Source organism: Mustelus asterias, chromosome 13, assembly GCF_964213995.1.
Source record: "Mustelus asterias chromosome 13, sMusAst1.hap1.1, whole genome shotgun sequence".
NCBI lineage: Eukaryota > Metazoa > Chordata > Chondrichthyes > Carcharhiniformes > Triakidae > Mustelus > Mustelus asterias.
Genome location: NC_135813.1, coordinates 25,847,289 through 25,872,524, shown reverse-complemented (window position 1 = coordinate 25,872,524; position 25,236 = coordinate 25,847,289). Strand labels below are relative to the sequence as shown.

Sequence of the window (25,236 nt, the reverse complement as noted above, 5' to 3'; positions counted from 1 at the left end):
GGGGACTCCTGAAAAGATGCCCATGATCAAACTGGAGACTCTAGAAGGTGGGATATCACAGCACATACGCTTTTAGATGAAGGGCTCAGAGAACTTTCAAAATAAATATTGATGGAGTGTTGGTAAATTCTTGACAAACTGTCATTGAAAGTCCCCTTATATGTTTCAAAAACCTTCTTCAACCCGCCAACAGCATGTAAACAGTAAAAGGTCAAAATATTTTACAAAATTATTTAATTCCATTTAGCTGCTGGAAGAGGGCTTTAGGACAAACCATATCCACCAAAATGTCATGCAGTCTATTTAGCAAGCAGTTTAAGTGGCAATCAACCTCTGAATAATCCTCTGGACGGCAATTTCTAGTGATTAACTTTCCAAGAAAGCACCTCGTTTTTAATGAGGGATAAACCAACATCTCAAAAGGCTCCATCTTGGGCAATTCAGAGAATTTGAATTGAGCATCTGAAGGCGCCTGTGAAAACTGCCCACTTAATCTCTTATGGATTTGGATGTGTTCCAACATTAGCCTGTCAACGTAATTATTTCTTCTTTCAGTGAAAGATACAAGCAAACATGATAACATAATGGTAAATTGGCACATTTAATGATGGTTGATTGTACCTTTCCAACCAATGATCATGGGGAGAACTGGACAAAGTATTGAGCTGCTTGAGGAAGTCAGCTTGCTATTTCACTCTAAATTGAGTCACCAATAATTACGGAGAAAACCAGCTTGCTATTTCACTTTAAATTGGGTCACCAGCAATTGCTGAGAAAATCAGTTTGTTATTTAACTCTAAATGAGGCCACCAACAATATCTGAGCAAAATCAGCTTGTTATTTCACTCTAAGTAGGATCGCCAACAGTTTCTGGGGGAGAAATTTGCTTGTATGGCACAGCTTCCAGTTTCTTCATTGATTTCATTAAAGATGGCTGTGAGAGTTAAAGTGCTACCTGCTCGGGGGCAACTGATGCAAGTCTGTGTGACTGGTGTTCCAAAAACATATTTCTCCCTCTATGTGATCTATTAGCAGGGTAAACATGTAGGGTTATGGGGATAGGGCCTGAATGGGATTGTTGTCAGTGCAGGCTCAGTAGGCTGAATGGCCTCCTTCTGCACTGTAGGGATTCTATGACTGCCCTCTATGAAATCTGGCCCCTGCCATTTTTTGACTACATGGTCCATTGGTAATATTGACCCCTTCAAGTACTATTCCCATCTCCCTCCACCCCAATCTGCAACCTGGAAATAATGATCTCTTCACTGCCAAACCACTTGGGTAAAGCATTGTCGCTTCTCCGAGTCTCATACAATTATCTTATCATTTTTCTTGTAAGCAAGTATATTACAGCTAAGCAACATTTATTCAGTGTTTGTTCACACTGAAATAAATCCTTAAGGTGGGAAACCTTTAAAATCATTGCTTAATGTTATAAACCAATAAAACCTTGGATCGTTCCAGATTGATGGATAGGTAAAACTCATTTCTTCCTGACTTGGAGTTGCATTTGGAAGGATTTGGCCAGTTTAAGGTAAATGTAGAGGTGCATGCAAAAGTGACGCGGTCACACGTGTTGCCTGACGTACTGTGGAGTAATCGGCACAATGTCAACATCCCGAAACCCAAATTCTAGCACTAAATTCAGAAAGGAAATCAACTTCTGAGAAGCCTTTCGAGAACTTGGCCAAAATTGAGGTAAAGGGCGACACTCCAAAGATTAATTCTTGGATTGCAGTAGATACTTTTTGATCAATCTTTTTTAGAAAATTGTGATTAATTTCATGTTTAGAAGGCTTGAATGGTATATAATCTGGAGAGGAAAAATGGCAAAGAGAATGGTGCACCTTCCAGTTCAAATAAATTAGTGGGTGGTGCGATGGCACAGTGGTTGGCACTGCTGCCTCACAGCGCCAGGGACCGGGGTTCGATCCGGCCTCAAGCGACTGTCTGTGTGGAGTTTGCACATTCTCCCCATGTCCGTGTGGGCTTCCACCAGCTGTTCCAGTTTCCTCCCACAGTCCAAAGATGTGTAGATTTGGTGGATTGGCCATGCTAAAATTGCCCCTTAGTGTCAGGGTAAATTAGCAGGGTAAACATGTGGGGTTACGGGGATAGGGCCTGAATGGGATTGTTGTCAGTGCAGGCTCAGTAGGCTGAATGGCCTCCTTCTGCACTGTAGGGGTTCTATGATTGTCCTCTATGAAATCTGGCCCCTGCCATTTTTTGACTACATGGTCCATTGGTAATATTGACCCCTTCAAATACTATTCCCACCCCCCCCGCCACCCCGCAACCCCCCCCCTCCCCCCCACCCCAATCAGCAACCTGGAAATAATGATCTCTTCACTGCCAAACCACTTGGGTAAAGCATTGTCGCTCCTCCGAGTCTCATACAATTATCTTATCATTTTTCTTGTAAGCAAGTATATTACAGCTAAGCAACGTTCGACACAGTTCAGTGAAACTTGGAGAAAGGCCATAACTGTTCCATCTGAATGATCTTAATATTTCTGCTGAAATAGCAAGGGAGTTCAATCCCACGGTCATATTCTAACTCTGCCTCATTTGTCTCTTGGTGGTTTTTCTTTTACGTTCCAAACAAATTTTCTTCCCCCCCCCCGCCCCAGTTTACCCCTGTTCTGGGGGTTTAATTTTATATGGGCTTTGCAGGGGGTTGCTGGTTTTATTATGGAAGAGTCTGGTTACTCCATGTACCAAACACCAGCTGAGTTTTTTTTTGAGGGAGGCGATTTTTATTCCCTTTTGCCATCAGGTAGTTTTTCCACGCGTTTGTACGTTTCTCAATTTTTTTGCCTAAGGATAAATCATGTATCCGAGGGGGTTTGATTGATGACACAGTGACATTTTTGTCTGCCCCAATGACCAGATCATTAAGGGACACATTTGGAGTTTGTTGAAGTCCTTCCCAATGATGATTTTTAACAACAGTACGTGAACACAAAGGCTTGTGAGGCTCGCCACCAAAGAACTGAAGGTCCTGCTTCCTCTCCTGTGGGCCCATGTTTAAGAGGTGATATCAGACGTCAACTTCTTCTTTGACATGCTCTTCCTCTTCGACCTGTTCTCCACAAAGGATTTCGAGAGAAGGAAATAGAGGATAGGATTCAGACAGCTGCTCAGCGAAACCAGCCAGAGCGTTATCAGTTTCACGTGATGGGTTCCCAGGAGGTGCTGGCAGCTCACGTTGTTCAATCTCTGCAACCCGGTGACGATCTGATAAACGTGGTAGGGCAAATGGCAGACGATGAATCCGGTCATGGCGGCGATGATGATCATTTGCGCCCGCACGTGGATCACCCGGTTGTGTTGGCTGATACTTTTCCTCCTCACTGTGCAGAGGTGCAGCGCTATCGATGCGTACGAAAAGGCAAACATGGCGAGGATGATCAAGAATATCAGAGCAACCGCGACGAAGGCGTTGGCGGACACTCTCTTACCATACTGCAACTGCATGTTGTAGCAGACCGAACTCGCGTTATCGAAGTTTAACTCTTTGAAGAAGTAATTTATGTTCAGCGCGAGAATGGGGATGGTCATTATCACCCAGGTGATGGTACAGGCAAAACGGGCAAAACTCGTGTCGTAAAATCTATTCAGCTGGCTGTTGCTGGGCTTCACGATCATGGTGTATCGGCTGATGCTGATAAATGCAAGGAAGATGGTGCTGCAGCTGACGGTATAATAGAAACTGAAGTTAATGATGATCATGACAATGGCGCAGGTGGGAGAACTCTCCTTCCAGGTGTCTCCGATGAGAAGCAACGTGGCTCTGAAGGGGAGTGTCAGGCAGCTGATCAGGTCGGCCATGGCGAGGTTCATGAGGTAAATGAGAATGCCATGTTTCCGATTGTGTTGCAGCAGCATCCAGAGCGCCATGAGGTTGGCTGGCAGCCCGACACAAATGATGACAGAGTAGAGGATTGGGAGGACCACCTTCTCCAAGCGGCTGGCTGTCAGGTTGCATTCCTGGGAAATGTTGGTCAGGTTCGTCAGCGTGATCGCGAGCATGTTGGTTTCTGTCACCATTTGGCTGAAAGAAAACAAATAAAGGTTAACACATCTGAACAGAAATTGTGCATATCACACCACATTTCAAACAGAAATTCCATTTTACTCTTCTGGATGTAACTTAGAGGGAATCATAGAATCCCTACAATGCAGAAGGAGGCCGTTCGGCCCATCGAGCCTGCACTAACAATAACCCCACTCAGGCCCCATAACCCCACATATTTACACCGCTAAAATCCCCCTGCCACTAGCGGGCATTTTAGCATGGCCAATCCACCTAACTCACACATCTTTGGACTGTGGGAGGAAACCGGAGCACCCGGAGGAAACCCACGCAGACACGGGGAGAACATGCAAACTCCACACAGACAAGGCCCGAATTGAACCGGGGTACCTGGCGCTGTGAGGCAGCAGTGCTAACTACTGTGCCACCATGCTGTTTGTATAATATAGTGCAGAATAATGGCACTATATACACATCACATGGGGTAGCAGGGTCATGTGAAACCTCATGGGGTGGTCTGCTCCATTCTTTGGCAGGTCTCCTGTAGACCCAGTTAAGGCTCCCCGGCTCAGGGTTACGAACCATAGCTAATAGGGGAACAATCAAATTTTCAGTGCTGATGGCGGAACTCCTGAGGGACAACAGCTGCTTGTAGGTGGAGGATCCTTCGAGAACAGGACATGTGATCCCTTGAGGCACAAGTGAGGAAGGCAATGGGAAAGCACCTCAATGTAATCTTTCCCTAGTTGCATTGACAATCGGAGGCTCCTACAAACATCTGCAGAGGGAAGTGCAAGACAGTGAGGCGTAGCGAAATGAGCAGAGGATCCGCCATTAGGCAGAACACTACCACATGAAATCTCCCACATCTTCATTCAACATATTGCTGATAGTTTCAAAATCACTAGTGTGACTATCATTTTGTAGTTTGAATTAATGTATTCTTAAGCAATTTCTGCTAAAATTGACGGAAGCCAGTTCAATAAAAGCTAAACCTGCATTATTGGATTAGTTAAGTAGACAGATTTAATTGTGATTAATTTTTTGCGATTAATTGTGATTTAATGTTTTTCCGCCAACTCCAGCACAATGCCACCACTCAACACATCTTCCCCTCATCAAACCCCCCACCCCCCCACCTCCCCACCCCGTCAGCATTCCACAGGGACCATTCTCTCCGAGACACCCTGGTCTATTCCTCCATCACACCCAACACCTCACCCCCTGCCTACAGCATCTTCCCATGCAATCATAGAAGGCGCAACACCTGCCCCTTTACCTCCTCCCTGATCACCATCTCAGGTCCTAAACACCCCTTTCAGGTGAAGCTGTGCCTCACACGCACCTCCTTCAATCTGATCTATTGCATTCGCTGTTCCCAATGCGGTCTACTCTACATCGGAGAGACCAAACGCAGATTGGGTGACCACTTTGCTGAACACCTTCGGTCCATCTGCAAGCAAGATCCAGATCTTCCTGTCACTTGCCACTTCAACACACCACCCTGCTCTCCTGTCCACATGTCTGTCCTTGGCCTTTTGCAATGTTCTAGCAAACCCCAACGCAAACTGAAGGAACAGCACCTCATTTTCCGATTGGGCACTTTACAACCTTCTGGACTGAACATTGAGCTCAACAAGCGTGAACTCTCCTGTCCACCTTCACCCCATTTCCATTTATTTTATTTCATTTTGTTTCATCTCATTCATCCATTTTATTGGGCCCGATTTTACCATCAAGTTGCGCCCGTTTTCGGGCGCCAAAACTTGGTAAAGTCGGGTGTGAAGCGAGTAGCACGATCTGTACCTGCCTCCACGCCGGTTCCCCCTTTACCAAGGCCCGAAAATGGCCACAATCGGTACCGCGCCCGAAATGGGCACGACGGTCATTTAAATACATTTGCATGCATTTAAATTTGCTGCCACTCTGCCTGAGATCAGTGAGGGGGAAGGGGAGGGGGAGGTCCGCTGCCACACTGCCTGAGATCAGTGAGGTGGAACGGGGAGGTCCGCTGCCACTCTGCCTGAGATCAGTGAGGTGGAAGGGGGGTCCACTGCCACTCTGCCTGTGATCAGTGAGGGGAAAGGGGGGTCCGCTACCACTCTGCCCGAGATCAGTCAAGGGGGAAGGGGGGGTCCGCTGCCACTCTACCAGTGATCAGTGAGGGGAAAGGGGGGGTCTGCTGGCACTCTGTCTATGATCGGTGGGAGAGAAGGGGGTCCGCTGTCACTCTGCCTGTGATCAGTGAGGGGAAAGGGGGGTCCGCTGCCACTCTGCCTGAGATCAGTGAGAGGGAAGGGGGGGGTCCGCTGCCACTCTGCCTGAGACCAGTGAGAGGGAATGGGGGGTTCGCTGCCACTCTGCCTGTGATCAGTGAGGGGGAAGGGGGGTCCGCTGCCACTCTGCCTGAGATCAGTGAGAGGGAATGGGGGGTCCGCTGCCACTCTGCCTGTGATCAGTGAGGGGGAAGGGGGGTCCGCTGCCACTCTGCCTGTGATCAGTGAGGGGAAAGGGGGGGTCCGCAGCCACTCTGCCTGTGATCAGTGAGGGGGAAGGAGGATCTGCTCCCACTCTGCCTGTGATCGGTGGGAGAGAAGGGGGGTCCACTGCCACTCTGCCTGTGATCAGTGAGGGGGAACGGGGGGTCTGCTGCCACTCTGCCTGTGATCAGTGAGAGAGATGGGGGGTGGTCCGTTGCCACTCTGCCTGAGATCAGTGAGGGGGAAGGAGGGAGGGGCCCGCGATCGACCTGGGTGGCGGAGGGGGTGGGGGATAAGGCTGTGGGGGAGGGGGAAATGTCTGTGGAGGCCAGGGGGAGGCATTATCCGGCCCAGGAGCGATGTGGCAGGGGAGCCGCATTCTACCTTTTTTTTTCTGCGCATGCGCAGTTGGAGGCGCCGATCGGAGTTGCAGGATTTCGGGTGCATTAAGCCCCACCCACAGGCTTCTGCAGCGCGATTCGGAATCGCTGATATTGTTTCAGGCAGAGTGCGTATGGGGGCGCCTGAGAACGGGTCTAAAAGTCGGATCTGAAACACTCCCAGTTTCAAGTTCGCCCAGCACTTAGAATCAAAATGATAAAATAGGGACCATCGTCCTTCTTTCTCACTTCCATCTTTCCACTTCTCCATTCCAGCTCTCCTTCTAGCCACCGCCCCCATCTCGCCTGTGGGTAACGAGGGGGAGAGAGAGATGGTTTCGGAGAGGTGCTGGGAGCTGTTTTCAATATTTATCAGAGTTGCTACTTCACCACAGTCTCAGGGTGGTGAAAAGTCTGTTCAACTATTAAAGTTAAGCTTTCTCCTCTTCCTGTTAATCACTGCTAATTGCTGTGAATTGACACCGTTATTGATCTTTCTGACCATTACATTTTTAATGATTGGTAAACTCTGAATTCACCTTTCTTCCTTTCCAAATGGTTAAGTGTCTGGACCCTGATGTGATTTACGATTATTGGCGGGGGGAGGGGTTGTTATTGCAAGTAAGTGAACCCAGTAAATCTTAGTTCAGATATATATTTAAAATCTTATAATATGTAAGTGAGCACCACTATAATACGGGATTTGGATAAGTGCATCCTTTTATTGTCATTTCTTAAGATATAAGCCAGTGGAAATTTCAGGTTGAAAGCACCGTATTTGGAAAGACCCACCTGCTGTTAGATCTGATCAAATCCAAGGGTTAAGGAAAAATCAGAAAACTGTAATTAAGTACCTAGTAACTAAACTACATTCTCGGAAATTATAGGTTTCAAAGCTCCACATCCCATAATTTTCTCAGCAAGTTGTTCATGGCAGACAGAAATGAGCATTTTCCCATTCCGCATTGAGAAATTGGTTTTTCAATGTTGCTGAGCTGGCAATAGGCCTGACAGCAACGTTGAATCAATAAAATCTGATGGATTGTTTCTGATACCGCCTAGCAGCAGGCAAGACACAACTTACATTCATTAAAATATGATAAGAATGCAATAAAATAGCATCAGAAACGTTGTACAAAACTACCCTTTATGTACAGTCACAGCTTGTAATTTGGCACACCCGCTACGACTCTCACCAATTTTTGAAGATGCACCATAGAAAACATCCTTTCCGGATGTATCACAGCTTGGCTACTGCTCTGACCAAAACCACAAATAACTACAAAGGGTTGTGAACGTAGCCCAGTCCATCACGCAAACCAGCCTCCCATCAACTGACTCTGTCTACACTTCCCGCTGCCTTGGAAAAGCAGCCAGCATACTCTCTTCCAACTTCTTCTGTCGGGAAAAAGGCACAGAAGTCTGAGATCATGAAACAACCAACTCAAGAACAGCTTCTTCCCTGCTGCCATTAAAACTTTTGAATAGACCTACCATATATTAAGCTGATCTTTCTCTACACCCTAGCTATGACTGTAACACTACATTCTGCACTCTCTCCTTTCCTTCTCTATGAACGGTATGCTTTGTCTGTATAGCACGCAAGAAGCAATACTTTTCACTGTATCCTAATATATGTGACAATAATAAATCAAATCAAATCAGATGCATGTCACACATTCACGTTAAAAAGCCTGAACGAAAGGACATCAAATTTTTGGAAGATGTGGGGTGGGATTTTCCAATTCTGTGTGATGTGATTTCCGGCAGCAGAGGCCATTGGCCGCCAACGGGATCTTCCAGTCCTGCCGATGTCTACAGTGTTTTGCGTGGCTCACCCACCCCAATGCCAGGGAACCGGCCACAGGGATGGGTGGGAGGGGGGGGCGGGGGGGGGGGGGGGGTTGGAGGAGGAGCGGAGGGGGGGTAGGAGGAGGGGGGGAGGTCGCCTTCGGCAGGAACAGAAGAACCAGCCGCAGGCAGGGCTGGAAAATCCCGCCCGTGGCGTCTTATGCTTCATTAATCACAAAATTTCTACCAGTAATAACACAGACACTAAACGAAATTTGAAAGGTACAAAAAACAGATGGAAACGTGTTAAATTCCAGGAAAACTGTATCAAAGGATGGCCAGAATGTGTCCCTAATAATCTCATCCTGAAGCAAAATGTCAAACATGGAGGACATCTTGATGTCGTGGATAAGGACTCAAGTTGGCATATTACTGAACTACATTGAGAGACTGGTTATACAATAGAGTTCTCAGATTTGAGATCATTCAGCGAATACACCCAGGGACACCTCACCATTACAAAGTGTTATGCTACAACACAAAATTCTATTTGGTGGAAATGATTTTGAGCTGCATCACTGAAATCCATTTCCAGGAGCCAAGAGAACCATGTGGACAGCACGGTGGCACAGTGGTTAGCACTGCTGCCTCACAGTGCCAGGGACCCAGGTTCCATTCCTGACTTGCGTCACTGTCTGTGCGGAGTCTGCACGTTCTCCCCGTGTCTGCGTGGGCTTCCCCCGGGTGCTCCCGTTTCCTCCCACAGTCCAAAAGACGTGTTGGTTAGATGCATTGGCCATGCTAAATTCTCCCTCAGTGTACCCAAACAGGCGCTAGAATGTTGAGACTAGAGGATTCTCACAGTAACTTCATTACAGTGTTAATGTAAGCCTACTTGTGACAATAATAAATAAACACTGATAGTATCCCCATTTCCACCCAGACCCTGGAAATATCTCGGAATGGCTCTTTCGAGCTCAGGGGGAAGACATTCCTCATTGCTGTTGGCCATTACTCCGGATGGATTGAGGCTAAATGTCTTCATGGTCCCACCTCGGAATCTGTCATTAAATTACTGAAAGACGTTTTGGCCACACATGCCATTCCAAATCTACTCATTTCAGATAATGGTCCGCAGTTGACAAATAAATCTATGAGCCTCTGGATTTGCCACATGACTGGTTCACCCAGACAGAGAATGCCGAAAGAGGATTAGGGACGGTAACGGCTTAGATGAAAAAAAAAATGACAATATCCATGTGGTACTGCTGAGTTTCTGCTCCACTCCAGAATGGTTTGTCTCCATCAGAACTCCTGATGGGAAGATGACTATAGACTCAACTTGCTGTTATTCCACACACACTTACGCCATGTCTCAAAGCAGCAGATATAGAGAGATCATGATGATGAGTATCATGCAAATCAACTCAGAAACTACATCCAATGATGTGGAGTACAGAATTCATCAGAACTCCAGCCAGGGAAATCAGTATGGATTTGTGACCAGAATTGCAGAGGCCAGGTGAAAAAGCACTCCGTCTGTGGTCTTATCCTGTAGAGACTGAAAATGGAATGCTGAGAAGGAACAGAAGTGCCCTTTTATTTACAAGAAGGAGACCGTCACTGGAATGGCCCAACTACCCAAACAACCAGGAAGACAACCTGAACAAAGAGCCTATAGTTCCTGATAATTCACACTGAGCTCAAGAGAGGGAGAAAGAGAGAAGGCGGAGAACTTGAATCCTACACAACTTCTGAGACAGCTGAGACCAAGGTCAGGGAGATTGGTGAAGGCACGGCAATGCTTTTCTCTGTGAGCCAGGAATGAAGGGGGGGGGGCGCAATCTTAGAAGCCACACTCCCGCTGCAGCAAAGTTGGAAAATTCCAGGATGGGACAATCCCGTTGGCATGAAGATTCTGGCCGGAGACTTGGGCGTGTGATGTAGGATCAGAGACTTGGGGGTGATGTCATGTAAAAGGTTCATGATAAATATGTGAATAGGCAGTCTACATCATCAGTGATTTAAGGATCACATGACAGGGTACGCTGAAAGGCAGTGCTCTGAACATAGGGACATAGGAACAGGAGTAGGCCATTCAGCCCATCGATCCTGCTGCGCCATTCAATTGGATCATGGCTGATCATCCACCTCAACACCACCTTCCTGCACTATTTCCATATCTCTTGATGTCATTAGTCACCAGAAATCTATTGAATTCTGTTTTGAACTTGTTCAATGATTGAGCTTCCACAGCCCCTCTGGATGGAGAATTCCAAAGATTCACCACCCTCTGACTGAAGAAATTCCTCCTCATCTCATTCTTAAATGGCCAGCCCCTTATCCTGAGATTATGTTTGCTGGTACCCCACAAGGAACTGCCTGCCATCCTGATAATGATCCATTTATTCCTACTCTCTGTTTTCTGTCTGTTAACCAAGTTCTCAATCCGTACTAGTATATTTTCCCCAGTCCCACGTGCTCTAATTTTATTTACTAATTGCCCCTATGGGACCTTATCAAAAGCCTTCTGAAAATCCAAATTCACCACATCAACTAGTTCTCCTTTATCAATACTGCCACTAATATGCTCAAAAAACTCCAGCAAGTTTGTCAAACGTGATTTCCCTTTTATTAATCCATGTGGATGTCTTTTCCTCAAACTGACAAATCCCGGAACGCTACTGCCCTTCCAGGATAGCTGAGCCGTCCACGGTGCCACAAACTTGGATCTGACAGCTCTCCTCTGAGGAACCAATGCCCTCACCTGTATCCGAAATGGAAAAACGATTAATGAGTGGGACCTCAGGGGACTCCTCAACAACCTGTTTGATTATCTTGGACTACCTGGCAGTCACCCATTCCCTTTCCTCCTCTGTGTTCCCAACCTGTGGTGTGACCACCTCTCTGAACATGCCATCCATGTAGCTAGCCTCACAGCTGCGGCACAGTAACTCCAACTGCCGCTTGAGCTCTGGAATCTCAGGCTTGCTTCCAGTTCCACGTGCTGGTGAGTGTAGAAATATGAGAACTGAATGGGTTTCCTCCCACAGTCCAAAGATGTACGGGTTAGGTTGATTGACCAGGCCACATTGACTCTAGTGTCGGGGATTAGCGGGGTAAATACGTGAGGTTACGGTAATAGGCACAGCCTCAAAATAAGGGGGGGCCGGTTCAGAACAGAGTTGAGGGGGAACTTCTTCTCTCAGAGGGTAGTGAATCTCTGGAATTCTCTGCCCATTGAAGTGGTGGAGGCTTCCTCGTTGAATATGTTTAAATCATGGGTAGATAGTTTTCTGATCGATAAGGGAATTAGGGGATATGGGGAGCAGGCGGGTAAGTGGAACTGATTCGCTTCAGATCAGCCATGATCTTGTTGAATGGCGGGGCAGGCTCGAAGGGCCAGATGGCCTACTCCTGCTCCTATTTCTTATGTTCTTATGTTCTTAATAGGGCCTGGTTGGGATTGTGGTTGGTACAGACTCGATGGGCTGAATGGCCTTCTTCTGCATTATAGGGATTTTATGATTCATTGATACATGTGGCTGGCGAACTGGTGTAGGGAGGAGGGCATCAGATTTCTAAGACATTGGGACCAGGTTTCTGCAACTGAAGACAATTCCTGCACATGTGGTTGTCCAGGTCACTGTTTGAGTTCACGATTTCCCACACACTAAAGGACATGCATTCCACACAACCAAGCTGCCCTGTCATGTCTTCACTTTATTTCATTCACGTTAACTTATTTTACTTTGGTTTAATTATATTAATTTTACTTGGCCTTAACTTAATAAACCTTACAACTATTGACAAACATTACAAGTACTGATAAATCCAACTAATACTTAACAGACTTTATGGGTTGTAATAAACTTTAATTTAAGCACCCCTTTCTCCCATGCACGGAACCTCACCATGAAGCTGATTCACTACTCACTACTATTCACTACTCTGGGTGGGATTTTCCGGCTGTGCTCGTCCCAAGACTGGAAAATCCCACCCGAGGTCCCACCCAAATCCCACACCTTTGCATGGTCCTGTCCCGCCCTCTACGATTCCTGTGGTGGTTGGGATGGGGAAGTTGCGCTCTTTGTCTCACTCAGGCAATAGTCTCCTGAATGTGCGCCACTTACTGACCTTGTGGTTTGAAAAGCCTGACTCTTATGTAGACCCTCTTGTATAGATGAGTCAGGAGCTAGTTTAACTTCCTGCTACTGTAATTAACACCAATTTAACCAACTGTTTTCAGCTGATTGACAATCGATGCCACTGCCAGGCAGTTGCCTGGTAGTCCAACTTACTTGAAAGTTAGTTCTATGTTGGAGCTTGACCTTTAAACCTGGAAAGACTTACCAGACATTACTCACTCGGTCTTCATCTCACTCAGGCATAGCCTCCTGACCATGCGCCCCTTACTGACTGAAACCTCGTGCTAAGCCTTGTACTGCATTTAACTTGGGATTACGGGGATAGGACCTGGGTCAGATGCTCTGTCGGAGTGTCAGTGCAGATTATCCTTAGCCTCGTGCTAAGCTTTGTACCGCACAATGTTCAAGTAAGATCAGGGTAAAGTTTACCAACAGCCTTTCTTGCAGCAGTGTCTGTCAGTCTTGGCCAAGCACAACCTCAGAACCCACAATATTGGTAAAAGAGTTCTAGTTAACTGATGAAAGAGTGTGATGTCTGGGATAAATTAGTCTACGCAGCATTCAACATACATAAAGTATCTTGAGGTATCTTGATAGACATGAACGGTAGGTGAACAGAGGGGTAGAAACCGCAGACTTGGTGGGCTGTAGCTGTGCTGCATCTTTGACTGTCTTACTGAATGGAGTGTGGAATCTTATTGCTAATGTGTTCCTTCAGATTTTCTGGATCTATTGAGAGATTTTGTAACTCTGTTATTAGGTGGAGTAACCCCCTGCGCTGGGCTGATGTCCTAGCTCCCAGCAGTATTCAATACAACAGCAGAATCAACAACACTGCTGGGAAGCAAATTTAGGGAGAGGTTATGGCATAAATGGCTGTTCAGGCTGTAAGTCTTTGCTGTGTATGATTAGAAATAGATTATTGATAAATTAGATATATCAATGGATAGCAATGGAATTGACAAATCGAGAAGATCTTGCTAAGCTTGCATTGAACCTTTATTTGACCACACTTGGAGTACGGCGTACAGTTTGGGTTGCCATAATGTCAAAAAGACATTGAGACACTAGAGAGGACTGTAAAAAATAATTTACGTGGATGACACCAATTCTTTCAAGAATAGATGACTAGAGGATCTCTTTATTCTTGAGATGAGAAGGATGTCTTTAAAATTATGAAGGCTGTTGATATATATTTTTTAATTAATTCATGGGACTAGGGCGTTGCTGGTTGGGCCAGCATTTATTATCCATCCCTGGTTACTATGGCTCTGGAGTCACATGTAGACCACACCAGGTAAGGACAGCAGATTTCCTTCCCTAAAGGGCATTAGTGAGCCAGACAATTGATTCATGGTCATCGGTAGATTCTTAATTCCAGATTTTTAAAAAATTGAATTCAAATTCCATCACCTGCTGTGGCCAGATTCAAACCCAGGTCCCCAGAACATTAGCTGAGTTTTTGGATTAATAGTCTGGCGATAATGCCACTAGGCCATTGCCTCCCCATGACACGGGGAGTGTTTCCACTTGTGGGGTAAATAAAAAAAATTAGAAGCCATCAACTTAAGAGTGTCATCAAGAAAAATAGGAAATTCAGACAAAGCTTTGGAAGGGAATAGGAGGCTATGCAAATGGAGTTAGATTAAGAAGAATGGGAAGAGGCTTGAGCTGAGCATTAATGCCAGCCTGACCTGTTGGGCTGAATGGCCTGTTGCTGTATTGTATTCTATGAATAACTTGGGATTCGACCTAATCTCTCATATGGCACCACTCAGAGTCAAGCGACCCAATTTTAGCTCTGTGCAAGTGGGTGGGTTTTGACCCAGTGAAAGTCTTACCCAAAGGATATGCTGTAGTCTGATGTGTTATTTGAAGTGTTTACAGTGTGATATTTGAAGTGTGATAGAAAGTAAGTGTGACACTGACCGAAAGCGCAAACTATATGTGGACATTTTATATGCTCTAAATAGGACTTGCCAAGAATATCTGGCAAGAAACTTAACGGCCGAAACCAACCATGGAGTACTCATTTTTTTAAAAGCAAAAACCATTAAACTATTAATTCTGCTATTGGAAAAGTTGAGTATTTCAGCAATTTTGACTGATAAAAAAAACTTAAACTAGGCCACATAATGATGTATTTGTTTTTTAAAGGTCAAGTTTAATATCTTCCCATCGTTTAAAGTTTACTTTTTAGTGTCACAAGTAGGCTTACATTAACAATGAAGTTACTGTGAAAATCCCCTAGTTGCCTCACTCCAGCACTTGTTCAGATACACTGAGGGAGAATTTATCATGGCCAATGCACCTAATCAGCACATCTTTGGACTGTGGGAGGAAACCAGAGTACTCGGAGGAAACCCACGCAGACACGGGGAGAACAAACAGACTCCGCACAGACAGTGACCCAAGCTGGGAATCGAACCCAGGTCCCTGGCACTGTGGGGCAGCAGTGCTAACCACTGTGCCACCATGCCGTCCACCTACTGCAGAACAATTCAATAAAGAATGACAAGCAAAGAAGAGTAAAGCACAGGAACAGGTCATTCAACACACCAAGCCTGCATCGACACATAACGCCTTTCTAAACTAAATACCTTTTTCCTCTACGCGGTCCATATCCCTCTATTCCCTGCCTATTCATTAATCTGTCAAAATGCCTCTTAAACGTTGCGATTGTATCTGCTTCTACCATCTCCTCTGGCAGCGCATTCCAGGCACTTACCACCCTCTGTGTAAAAAACTTGCTTCTCACATCTCCTTTAAACTTTCTCCCTTTTACCTTAAACCTATGTCCCCAAGTAATTTTCATTTCTACTCTGGGAAAAAGACTCCAACTATCCATGCCTCTCATAATTTTATAAATTTCTATCAGATCACCCCTAGTTTCTGACATTCAAGTAAAAACAAACCAAGTTTGTCCAATCTTTCCTCATAACTAATACCCTCCAAACCAGGCAACATCCCGGTAAACATTTTTGGTGCCCTCCCCAAAGTCTCCACATCCTTCTGGTAATGTTGTGAACAGAACTGTACACAATATTTCAAATGTGACCGAAATATAGTTCTATACGGCTGCAACATGACTTGCGATTTTTTTGTACTCTATGCCCAGAATGATAAAGCAAACATTCTTGACCACAATATCCACTTATGTTGTAACTTTCAGGGAACTGTGGACCTGTACGCCTGGGTCCCTCTGTATGTTAATGCTTCTAAGGGCTCTGGCATTTACTGTATACTTCTCTCCTGCATTAGACCGACAACATTTGAAATACCGTGAGTAGCTGGAAGGGGGTCAGTATATTTGTTGAATTTATGTTGGCTTTCTACAAGAGGAAGTTAGCCAGTCCCACTGCCCCATTTTTGCCCCATAGCCCTGCAGGTACTTAAGAAATTCCCTTTTGAATGCCATAATTGAATGTGCCTCTACAATCCAACATGTTGTACATCCCAAATCAAATGTTTGGGCATAATCTCCTTAAAAATATTCTTCTGTATTTCTCTTACTCAGAGAGCAACTCTTGCCGCTTCTCTTCACTAAACAATTTAGAAGTTTGACTTCTAAACGTAATCAAGAGGTGGCTGGCTATAGCATGTGGGGTGAATGGGATCAGAGGTTATGGGGAAAAAGCAGGATTAGGCTACTTAGTTGGACGATCAGCCATGATCGTAATGAATGGGGCGGAGCAGGCTCGAAGGGCCAAATGGCCTCCACCTGTTCCTATCTTCTATGTTTTTATGTTTCAGCAAGGCAACAAAAACATCTACCGTTTGCAATTTCTTTCAAGCGCTCTGTGGTTTGCAATGACAGCTTTTCAGAACGCAACTGAATTTCCCCGACCACCCATTTGCCCGGGTTGTGTTTTGCACCGCAGTCTGAAAAGCTATATAATGTCCCTGCAGAAAAATTTAAACACAGGTCGAAAGGCCGGCAACTCACACTTTTACTCTGAATTTGTCGTGGCGAGCTTTGATTTACTAATTCTTTCAATTCTGTGCGAAACCAAGCTTCAGAAAAGTGCCTGTCACAGATCATTTTTGTTAATATCAACATGTATTGGAAATGTTTAATGTTACATTCAACCCAATTTCAGTGTTTGCAAAGAGGAACAAACTTATTGTGGCCAAATAGCATGGCATTCAGTGTCAATCTCACAGCACTGTAAACAGGAAACCTTCGCTGAGAACCACAATGAGTGATTACTGACAGGGTCTTGATTCTGGTTTTCAAAACTATTTTCTGTTGTACTACTAAATGTAAATGTTTTAGCAAAAAAAATCTATAGAATCATAGAATCTCTACAGCGCAGAAGGAGGCCATGCGGCCCATCGCGTCTGCACCGACCACAATCCCACCCAGGCCCTATTCCCATAAACCCCCACACCCCTATACAAAAATGAAAAAGAACTTCAAGCAAAAGTTGAAATATCCTTCCAAAATAACTCAAATGCAAGACCGTCAGAACAGTCCTGTAAGGTTCAATGGCCTTGAATAGTTAGTTGTTTTTCAGAAACTCTGGATTCTGTTGAGCAGTTATTTGTGTTCGTCAAGATGTCAAGTATATCGGTTCGAACGTTCTTCAGTTTTACACTCTTTTCTTTTCCTTGGGGACCACACTGGTTTGATGGTTCCAAGATGGCTGACAAGTCCAATGAGCAACCTTCTGGCACAGGGTGGGGAGGGGTCAGGAGAAGGTGGATAGAGAAGGGGGCTAGATGGTGCTTGAGGGTCAGCTAGATGAGGTGATTGGTGGTTTGCGCACTCTCTCCAATGTCTGAACTTTGCTTCTTCATGTTCCCGACAAAGTCACTCGATGTGCTCGATGCTTTCTGGAACAAACCTTCTCAGTTACAAGGTAGGGACTCCCATGAGTGGGTGGGGGAGTCTAATCGTCTCTTCGGGGACACTTTAAGGACATCCCAACGCATTCCCGTTGCCCTCCTGGGAGTTCCCTGCTGTGACTGAACTCTGAGTTGAGCAGCTGCTTCGGGAGACTGGTGTTGGGCAGGCCAGTGGCATGTCCCGCCCTACAGATTTCATACAAGGTTACACTCACTGGCAGCAGCAACTGCCTCAGCTTTAATGTAAGCCACATGTGGAACTGAGCTCCACACAAAGAGCCTCGACTCCGGACCTGAGAATGACAGGGGATTCTCATCTTCCCACATCGGTAATCATTGTGGCTGTGTGAGATGACCAGTTTAGAATAGTCCCTTTCACACTCGGTTAGAATAGGTTGAGAGGGCTCACATTTCTTTAAAATCAGGGGAGGCTGAAGGACTCTGATCCCAGCCATCTAAAGGCAGATCCTGCAGCTAAAAGCACCGCTTCTAACCCTGAGCCCTTTTCACAAATTATCAATACGTAATTTGGCTTCTGGTAAAATCTGCAAACATCTGGTCAGGAGAAAATCGGTGCAAAAAGCACAGGGTTAAAAATGTAGCCTTAGTGGGGCGGCATGGTGGTACAGTGGTTAGCACTGCTGCCTCACAACGCTAGGGACCTGGGTTCGATTCCCAGCGTGGGTCACTGTCTGTATGGAGTTTGCACACTCTCCACATGTCTGTGTGGGTTTCCTCTGGGTGCCCTGGTTTCCTCCCAAAGATGTCCAAAGATGTGCGCGATAAGTGGATTGGCCATGCTAAATTGCCCCTTAGTGTCAGGGGGACCAGCTAGGTTAAATGCATGGGGTTATGGGGATAGGGCCTGGTGGGATTGTGATTGGTGCAGACTCGATGGGCTTCCTTCTGCACTGTAGGGATTCTACGGAGTCTATGTAAAAACAAGACAGAAGATACTGCAGGCTCTGGCAGCATCTCTGGTGAGAAACCAAGTCAATTTACACAGAGCTAAATAGATTCTTGATTAACAAGATGCTGAAAGGTTATCAGGGATAGGCAGGAATGTGGGGCTGAAGTTACAATCAGATCAGCCATGATCTTATTAAATGGTGGAGTAAGCTCAAGGGGGTTGGTGGCCTACTCCTGCTCCTAATATGTATGTCCACATTCATGGGGAAGGCAATGGCCGAGTGGTATTATTGCTAGACTATTCATCCAGAAACTCAGCTAGTGTTCTGGGGACCCTGGTTCGAATCCCGCCACAGCAGATGGTGGAATTTGAGTTCAATTTAAAAACAATCCAGAATTAAGAGTCTACTGGTGACCATGAAACCACAGTCGATTGTCAGAAAAACCCATCTGGTTCACTAATGTGCTTTAGGGAAGGAAATCCGCCGTCCTTACCTGGTCTGGCCTACATGTGACTCCAGAGCCGTTGATTCCCAACTTTCCTCAGACAATTAGGGATGGGCAATAAATGCTGGCCAGCCAGCAATGCCCATTTCCCATGAGTGAATTAAGAATAAATTGTTCCAGACCTTTAATCAGAAGTCAGATCGCAGATCTGAGACCACTTCATGAAACGGATCTTCGCCCGCTGAGTGTTTCATAGAATTCCATAGAATTGAATCATAGAATTGAATCCCGACAGTGCAGAAGGAGGCCATTCAGCCCATCGAGTCAGCACCGACCAAAATCCCACCCAGGCCCCTATCCCCGTGTATTTACCCTACTAGACCTCTGACACTAAGGGGCAATTTAGCATGGCCAATCAACCTAACCCGCACATCTTTGGACTGTGGGAGAAAACCGGACACCCGGAGGAAACCCACGCAGACACGAGGATATTGTGCAAGCTCCACCCAGACAGTGACCCGAGCTGGGAATTGAACCCAGGTCCCGAGCGCTGGGAGGCAGCTGTGCTGACCACTCTGCCACCCCTGCATTTCCAACTTTTATTTCAGATTTTCAGCTTCTGCAGCATTCTGCTTTTTGTTTTAAAATATAGCCCTGTTTTTCATGTTGCTGCTCCTTAAATCTAAAGTTTGCCTTTGATTTTTCCCTGCTACTTTGAAGATGGAAAGGGAAATTGTGATCAAATAGCAACTGTTATGTAGACAAAGTTGCCATTGTTACTTAGTTTAATTTGCCTGTTCTAATTCTAGGTCGGAATTCATCAATAATAATTTATCCCAATAAAACAAACCACTCCATAGATTCTGCCAGCTGCCTGGATCTATGTTCCTTTTTCTAATATGTTTTGCCAGTAAATTGCATCCAGTGAAGATGTTCCTTTTTATAATGTTGTTCCTCCATAGCAAACATACCCCCTTGAACATATTGTAGCACTGCTCCGATTGGAGGAACATAGAACATAGAACAGTACAGCACAGTACAGGCCCTTCGGCCCTCGATGTTGTGCCGAGCTTTGTCTGAAACCAAGATCAAGCTATCCCACTCCCTATCATTCTGGTGCGCTCCATGTGCCTATCCAATAACCACTTGAAAGTTCCTAAAGTGTCCAACTTCACTATCACAGCAGGCAGTCCATTCCACACCCCAACCACTCTCTGAGTAAAGAACCTACCTCGGACATCCCTCCTATATCTCCCACCATGAACCTTATAGTTATGCCCCCTAGTAACAGCTACATCCACCCGAGGAAATAATCTCTGAACGTCCACTCTATCTATCCCCCTCATCATCTTATAAACCTCTATTAAGTCGTCTCTCATCCTCCTCCGCTCTAAAGAGAAAAGCCCTAGCTCCCTCAAACTTTCCTCATAAGACCTACCCTCCAAACCAGGTAGCATCCTGCTAAATCTCCTCTCTCCAATGCTTCCACATCCTTCTTATAGTGAGGTGACCAGAACTGCACACAATATTCCAAATGTGGTCTCACCAAGGTCCTGTACAGTTGCAGCATAACCCCACGGCTCTTAAGCTCAAATCCCCTGTTAATAGGCCTGCTTCACGGCTCTATCCACTTGAGTGGCAACCTTCAGAGATCTGTGGATATGAACCCCAAGATCTCCCTGTTCCTCCACATTCCTCAGAACCCTGCTGTTGACCCTGTAATCCGCATTCAAATGTGTCCTACCAAAATGAATCACCTCGTACTTATCAGGTTTAAACTCCATCTGCCATTTTTCGGCCCAGCTCTGCATCCTATCAATGTCTCTTTGCAGCCTACAACAGCCCTCCACCTCATCCACTACTCCACCAATCTTGGTGTCATCAGCAAATTTACTGACCCACCCTTCAGCCCCCTCCTCCAAGTCATTGATAAAAATCACAAATAGCAGAGGACCCAGCACTGATCCTTGTGGTACACTGCTGGTAACTGGTCTCCAGTCTGAAAATTTTCCATCCACCACCACCCTCTGTCTTCTATGAGATAGCCAGTTACTTATCCAATCGGCCAAATTTCCCTCTATCCCACACCTCCTTACTTTCTTCATGAGCCGACCATGGGGAACCTTATCAAACGCCTTACTAAAATCCATATATACGACATCAACTGCTCTACCTTCTACACTTAGTTACCTCTTCAAAGAATTCAATCAAATTTGTGAGGCAAGACTTACCCTTCACGAATCCGTGTTGACTATCCCGGATTACGCTGCATCTTTCCAAATGGTCATGAATCCTATCCATCAGGTCTTTTTCCATTAACTTACCGACCACCGAAGTAAGATTAACCGGCCTACAATTACCAAGGTCATTCCTATTCCTTTCTTGAACAGAGGAACAACATTCACCATTCTCCAGTCCTCTGGCACTATCCCTGTGGACAGTGAGGACCCAAAGATCAAAGCCAAAGGCTCTGCAATCTCATCCCTTGCCTCCCAAAGAATCCTAGGATATATCCCATCTGGCCCAGGGGACTTATCAACCCTCAGGTTTTTCAAAATTGCTAATACACCTTCCCTCAGAACATCTACCTCCTCCAGCCTATCAGTCTGTATCACACTCTCGTCCTCAAAAACATGGCCCCTCTCCTTAGTGAACACTGAAGAAAAGTATTCATTCATCGCCTCTCCTATCTCTTCTGACTCCATGCACAAGTTCCCACTACTATCCTTGACCAGCCCTAACCTCACCCTGGCCATTCTTTTATTTCTCACATAAGAGTAAAAGGCCTTGGGGTTTTCCTTGATCCGACCTGCCAAGGACTTCTCATGCCCCCGCCTAGCTCTCCTAAGCCCTTTTTTTTAGCTCATTCCTTGTTATCTTCTAACCCTCAAGTGACCCAACTGAACCTTGTTTTCTCATCCTTACATATGCTTCCTTTTTCCTCTTGACAAGACATTCAACCTCTTTTGTGAACCATGGTTCCCTCAATCGGCCATTTCCTCCCTGCCTGACAGGGACATACCTATCAAGGACACGCAGTATTTGTTCCTTGAACAAACTCCACTTTTCATTTGTGCCTTTCCCTGACAGTTTCTGTTCCCATCTTATGCTCCCTAATTCTTGCCTAATCGCATCATAATTACCCCTCCCCCAATTATAAACCTTGCCCTGCCGTATGGCCCTATCCCTCTCCATTGCAATAATGAAAGACACCGAATTGTGGTCACTATCTCCAAAGTGCTCTCCCACAATCAAATCTAACACTTGGCCCGGTTCATTACCCAGTACCAAGTCCAATGTGGCCCCACCTCTTGTTGGCCTATCCACATATTGTGTCAGGAAACCCTCCTGCACACACTGTACAAAAACTGCCCCATCCGAACCATTCGACCTATAAAGGTTCCAATCAATATTTGGAAAGTTAAAGTCACTCATGACAACTACCCTGTGACCTCCACACCTATCCATAATCTGCTTTGCAATTTCTTCCTCCACATCTCTATTACTATTTGGGGGCCTATAGAAAACTCCTAACAACGTGACCGCTCCTTTCCTATTTCTAACTTCAGCCCATATTACCTCAGTAGGCAGAACCCCCTCAAACTGCCTTTCTGCAGCCGTTAAACCATCCTTGATTAACAATGCTACTCCTCCACCTCTTTTACCACCTTCCCTACTCTTACTGAAACATCTATATCCCGGAACTTCCAACAACCATTCCTGTCCCTGTTCTAACCATGTCTCCGTAATGGCCACAACATCGTAGTCCCAAGTACCAATCCATGCTCCAAGTTCACCTACCTTATTCCAGATGCTCCTTGCATTGAAGTAGACACACTTCAACCCACCTTCCTGTCTGCCGGTACACTCCTGCGACCTTGATACCCTCCTCAGTACCTCACTACACTCAACACCGGCTTCTGGACTGCAGCTCGTTTTCCCGTCCCCCTGACAAATTAATGTAAACCCCCCCGAAGAGCCGTAGCAAATTTCCCTCCCAGGATATTGGTGCCCCTCTGGTTCAGGTGCAAACTGTCCTGTTTGTACAGGTCCCACTTTCCCCAGAATGTGCTCCAATTATCCATGTAACTGAGGAGTAGGGATTTCACGGAGAAGGGGAAGCAACAAAGCAAACAGTGCAAATAGACCCCAATTTAACGTGTTAGAGAACTGTCTGCCTACTCTGAGTTGCGTTTTTTGCAAGTTATAACATAAGTGAGCACCCTGTATGGAAATGAATGAACCACAGAACGACAGCGCGAGGCAGCTGTCTGGTTTGCAAATTTTACCCTTTCCCCAAAAGTCAACAATCCATTTTTGTGAAATTTATCCTGTGTCTTGATGAATTCAGTTTATTTTGTTTTCATTAGTTTCACAAGTAGGCTTACATTAACATTGCAAAGAAGTTACTGTGAAAATCCCCTAGTCACCACACTCCGGCTCCTGTCCGGGTACACTGAGGGAGAACTTAATTTAGTTTTAGTTTAGTTTATTTATTTGTGTCACAAGTGGGGTTACATTAACACTGCAATGAAGTTCTATGAAAATTTCCTAATTGCCACACTCCGGCGCCTGTTCGGGTACGCTAAGGGAGAATTTAACATGGCCAATGCACCTAACCAGCATGCCTTTTGGACTGTGGGAGGAATCCGGAGCACCCGGAGGAAACCCACGCAGACACGGGGAGAACGTGCAGACTCCACACAGACAGTGACCCAAGCTGGGAATCGAACCCGGGTCCCTGGCGCTGTGAGGCAGCAGTGCTAGCCACTGTGCCACACATTTTCACAGAAAATTATCAAAATTGCGACGAGAACATAAACTTAATGCTGGCAAGATTTGCCGTGACTAAAATGTGCCTTTGGCCAATTCCCGGAGAGCGTCTGTGGCAAAGTCCAATGTAATTTATGGCAGGTTTCATCAACACATACTAAAATAATCTTCAGAAATATTAGAACAATTCAACTGCGGCGGCTTAGACCGGGAACTATTGAGGACAGTTATTGAGCCAATTTGGTGCTAAAATGAGCACTAACAATCTATTTATTGCCCAAGTACTAACCTGTGCTTATTTTTGAAAATCAGACTTCACCAGATTGACTTAACATTAAAATTATGCAAATTACAGAGAAAACAAGCCAAAGGAACTTTGTCGGATGGTATTTTCACTGGGTGTACCTCTGTATCAGCGAGAAAACACATCAAAGAGATTGAAATGTGATTTTGAGGAGCATGATCTTGATAACCTAAAGCAAGAATTTTTCAAAAAGAAAATTATGGGCTTCAGCACTTATATGAAATAATAAAAGGTACGGTAAAAATAATTAGGAAGACATTCAGTTAGATATTGTGCCCTTTAAGGGACTTTAGAATCATAGAGTCATAGAATCCCAATAGTGCAAAAGGAGGCCATTCAGCCCATCGAGCCTGTACCAACAACAATCCCACCCAGGCCCTATTCCCATCACCCCACGTATTTACCCTGCTAGTCCCCGTGACTAAGGAGCATTTAGCCTGGCCAATCAACCTAACCTGCACATCTTCGTACTGTGAGAGGAAACTGGAGCACCCGGAGGAAACCCACGCAGACACGGGGAGAACGTGCAAACTCCACACAGACAGTCACCCAGGCCAGAATTGAACCCGGGCTCCTACCACTGTAAGGCAGCAATGCTAACCACTGTCCATCTGAGCTGCCCTTAAATGTGAAGCCAATGCCTGGCCTGTGTTGAATGAGTCAATTTCACCTTTGCCACAATTGGATTGTGACAGATAAAGGTACCAAGGTGCCTTTGTAACTGAGAGTCAGATCTTTTTGGAGAGAACACAAACAACACAATGAAAAGTCCCCATCACGCTATGTTCCTATAATACTGATATCTGACGTCTGAGTTCACCACATCCTCTTCTTCAGATTAAATAGAGATGCCAGGGCAATTAATAGGAATGACATGTGGGTGAATCAACTGATAGATGTTAACATGTGATGAATATGTGACATTAAGCTCTACCTACCACTGGGCCAGATATTTCACAATGTCGAGATCCAAAAGAAGGCAGCATAGATAAAGGAAGATGGTGGGCGTCATGGGGGAGAAATTCCTTTACGTGGCACTGCTGCTGGCCATGCCAAGCGGACTTATGTCATTCTTTGGGATGGGAAGCTATGCTAGGCGTTCCTCATTTGATAGCATAGA

General features: G+C 45.6%; 1 protein-coding gene across 2 annotated transcripts in view; it reads right to left on the bottom strand.

Moving 5' to 3' along the window:
- Positions 1 to 2,348: 2,348 nt before the first annotated feature.
- The window catches only part of LOC144502526 (putative G-protein coupled receptor 82), a 34,799-nt gene continuing 11,911 nt past the window's right edge, over positions 2,349 to 25,236 (bottom strand). For both annotated transcript variants that reach the window (XM_078226584.1, XM_078226583.1), the window contains exon 2: positions 2,349 to 4,054. In XM_078226584.1, coding sequence (XP_078082710.1) covers positions 3,028 to 4,050 — 1,023 coding nt within the window. In that variant the 5' untranslated portion in view covers positions 4,051 to 4,054 and the 3' untranslated portion in view covers positions 2,349 to 3,027. The remainder of the gene's footprint in view (positions 4,055 to 25,236) is intronic.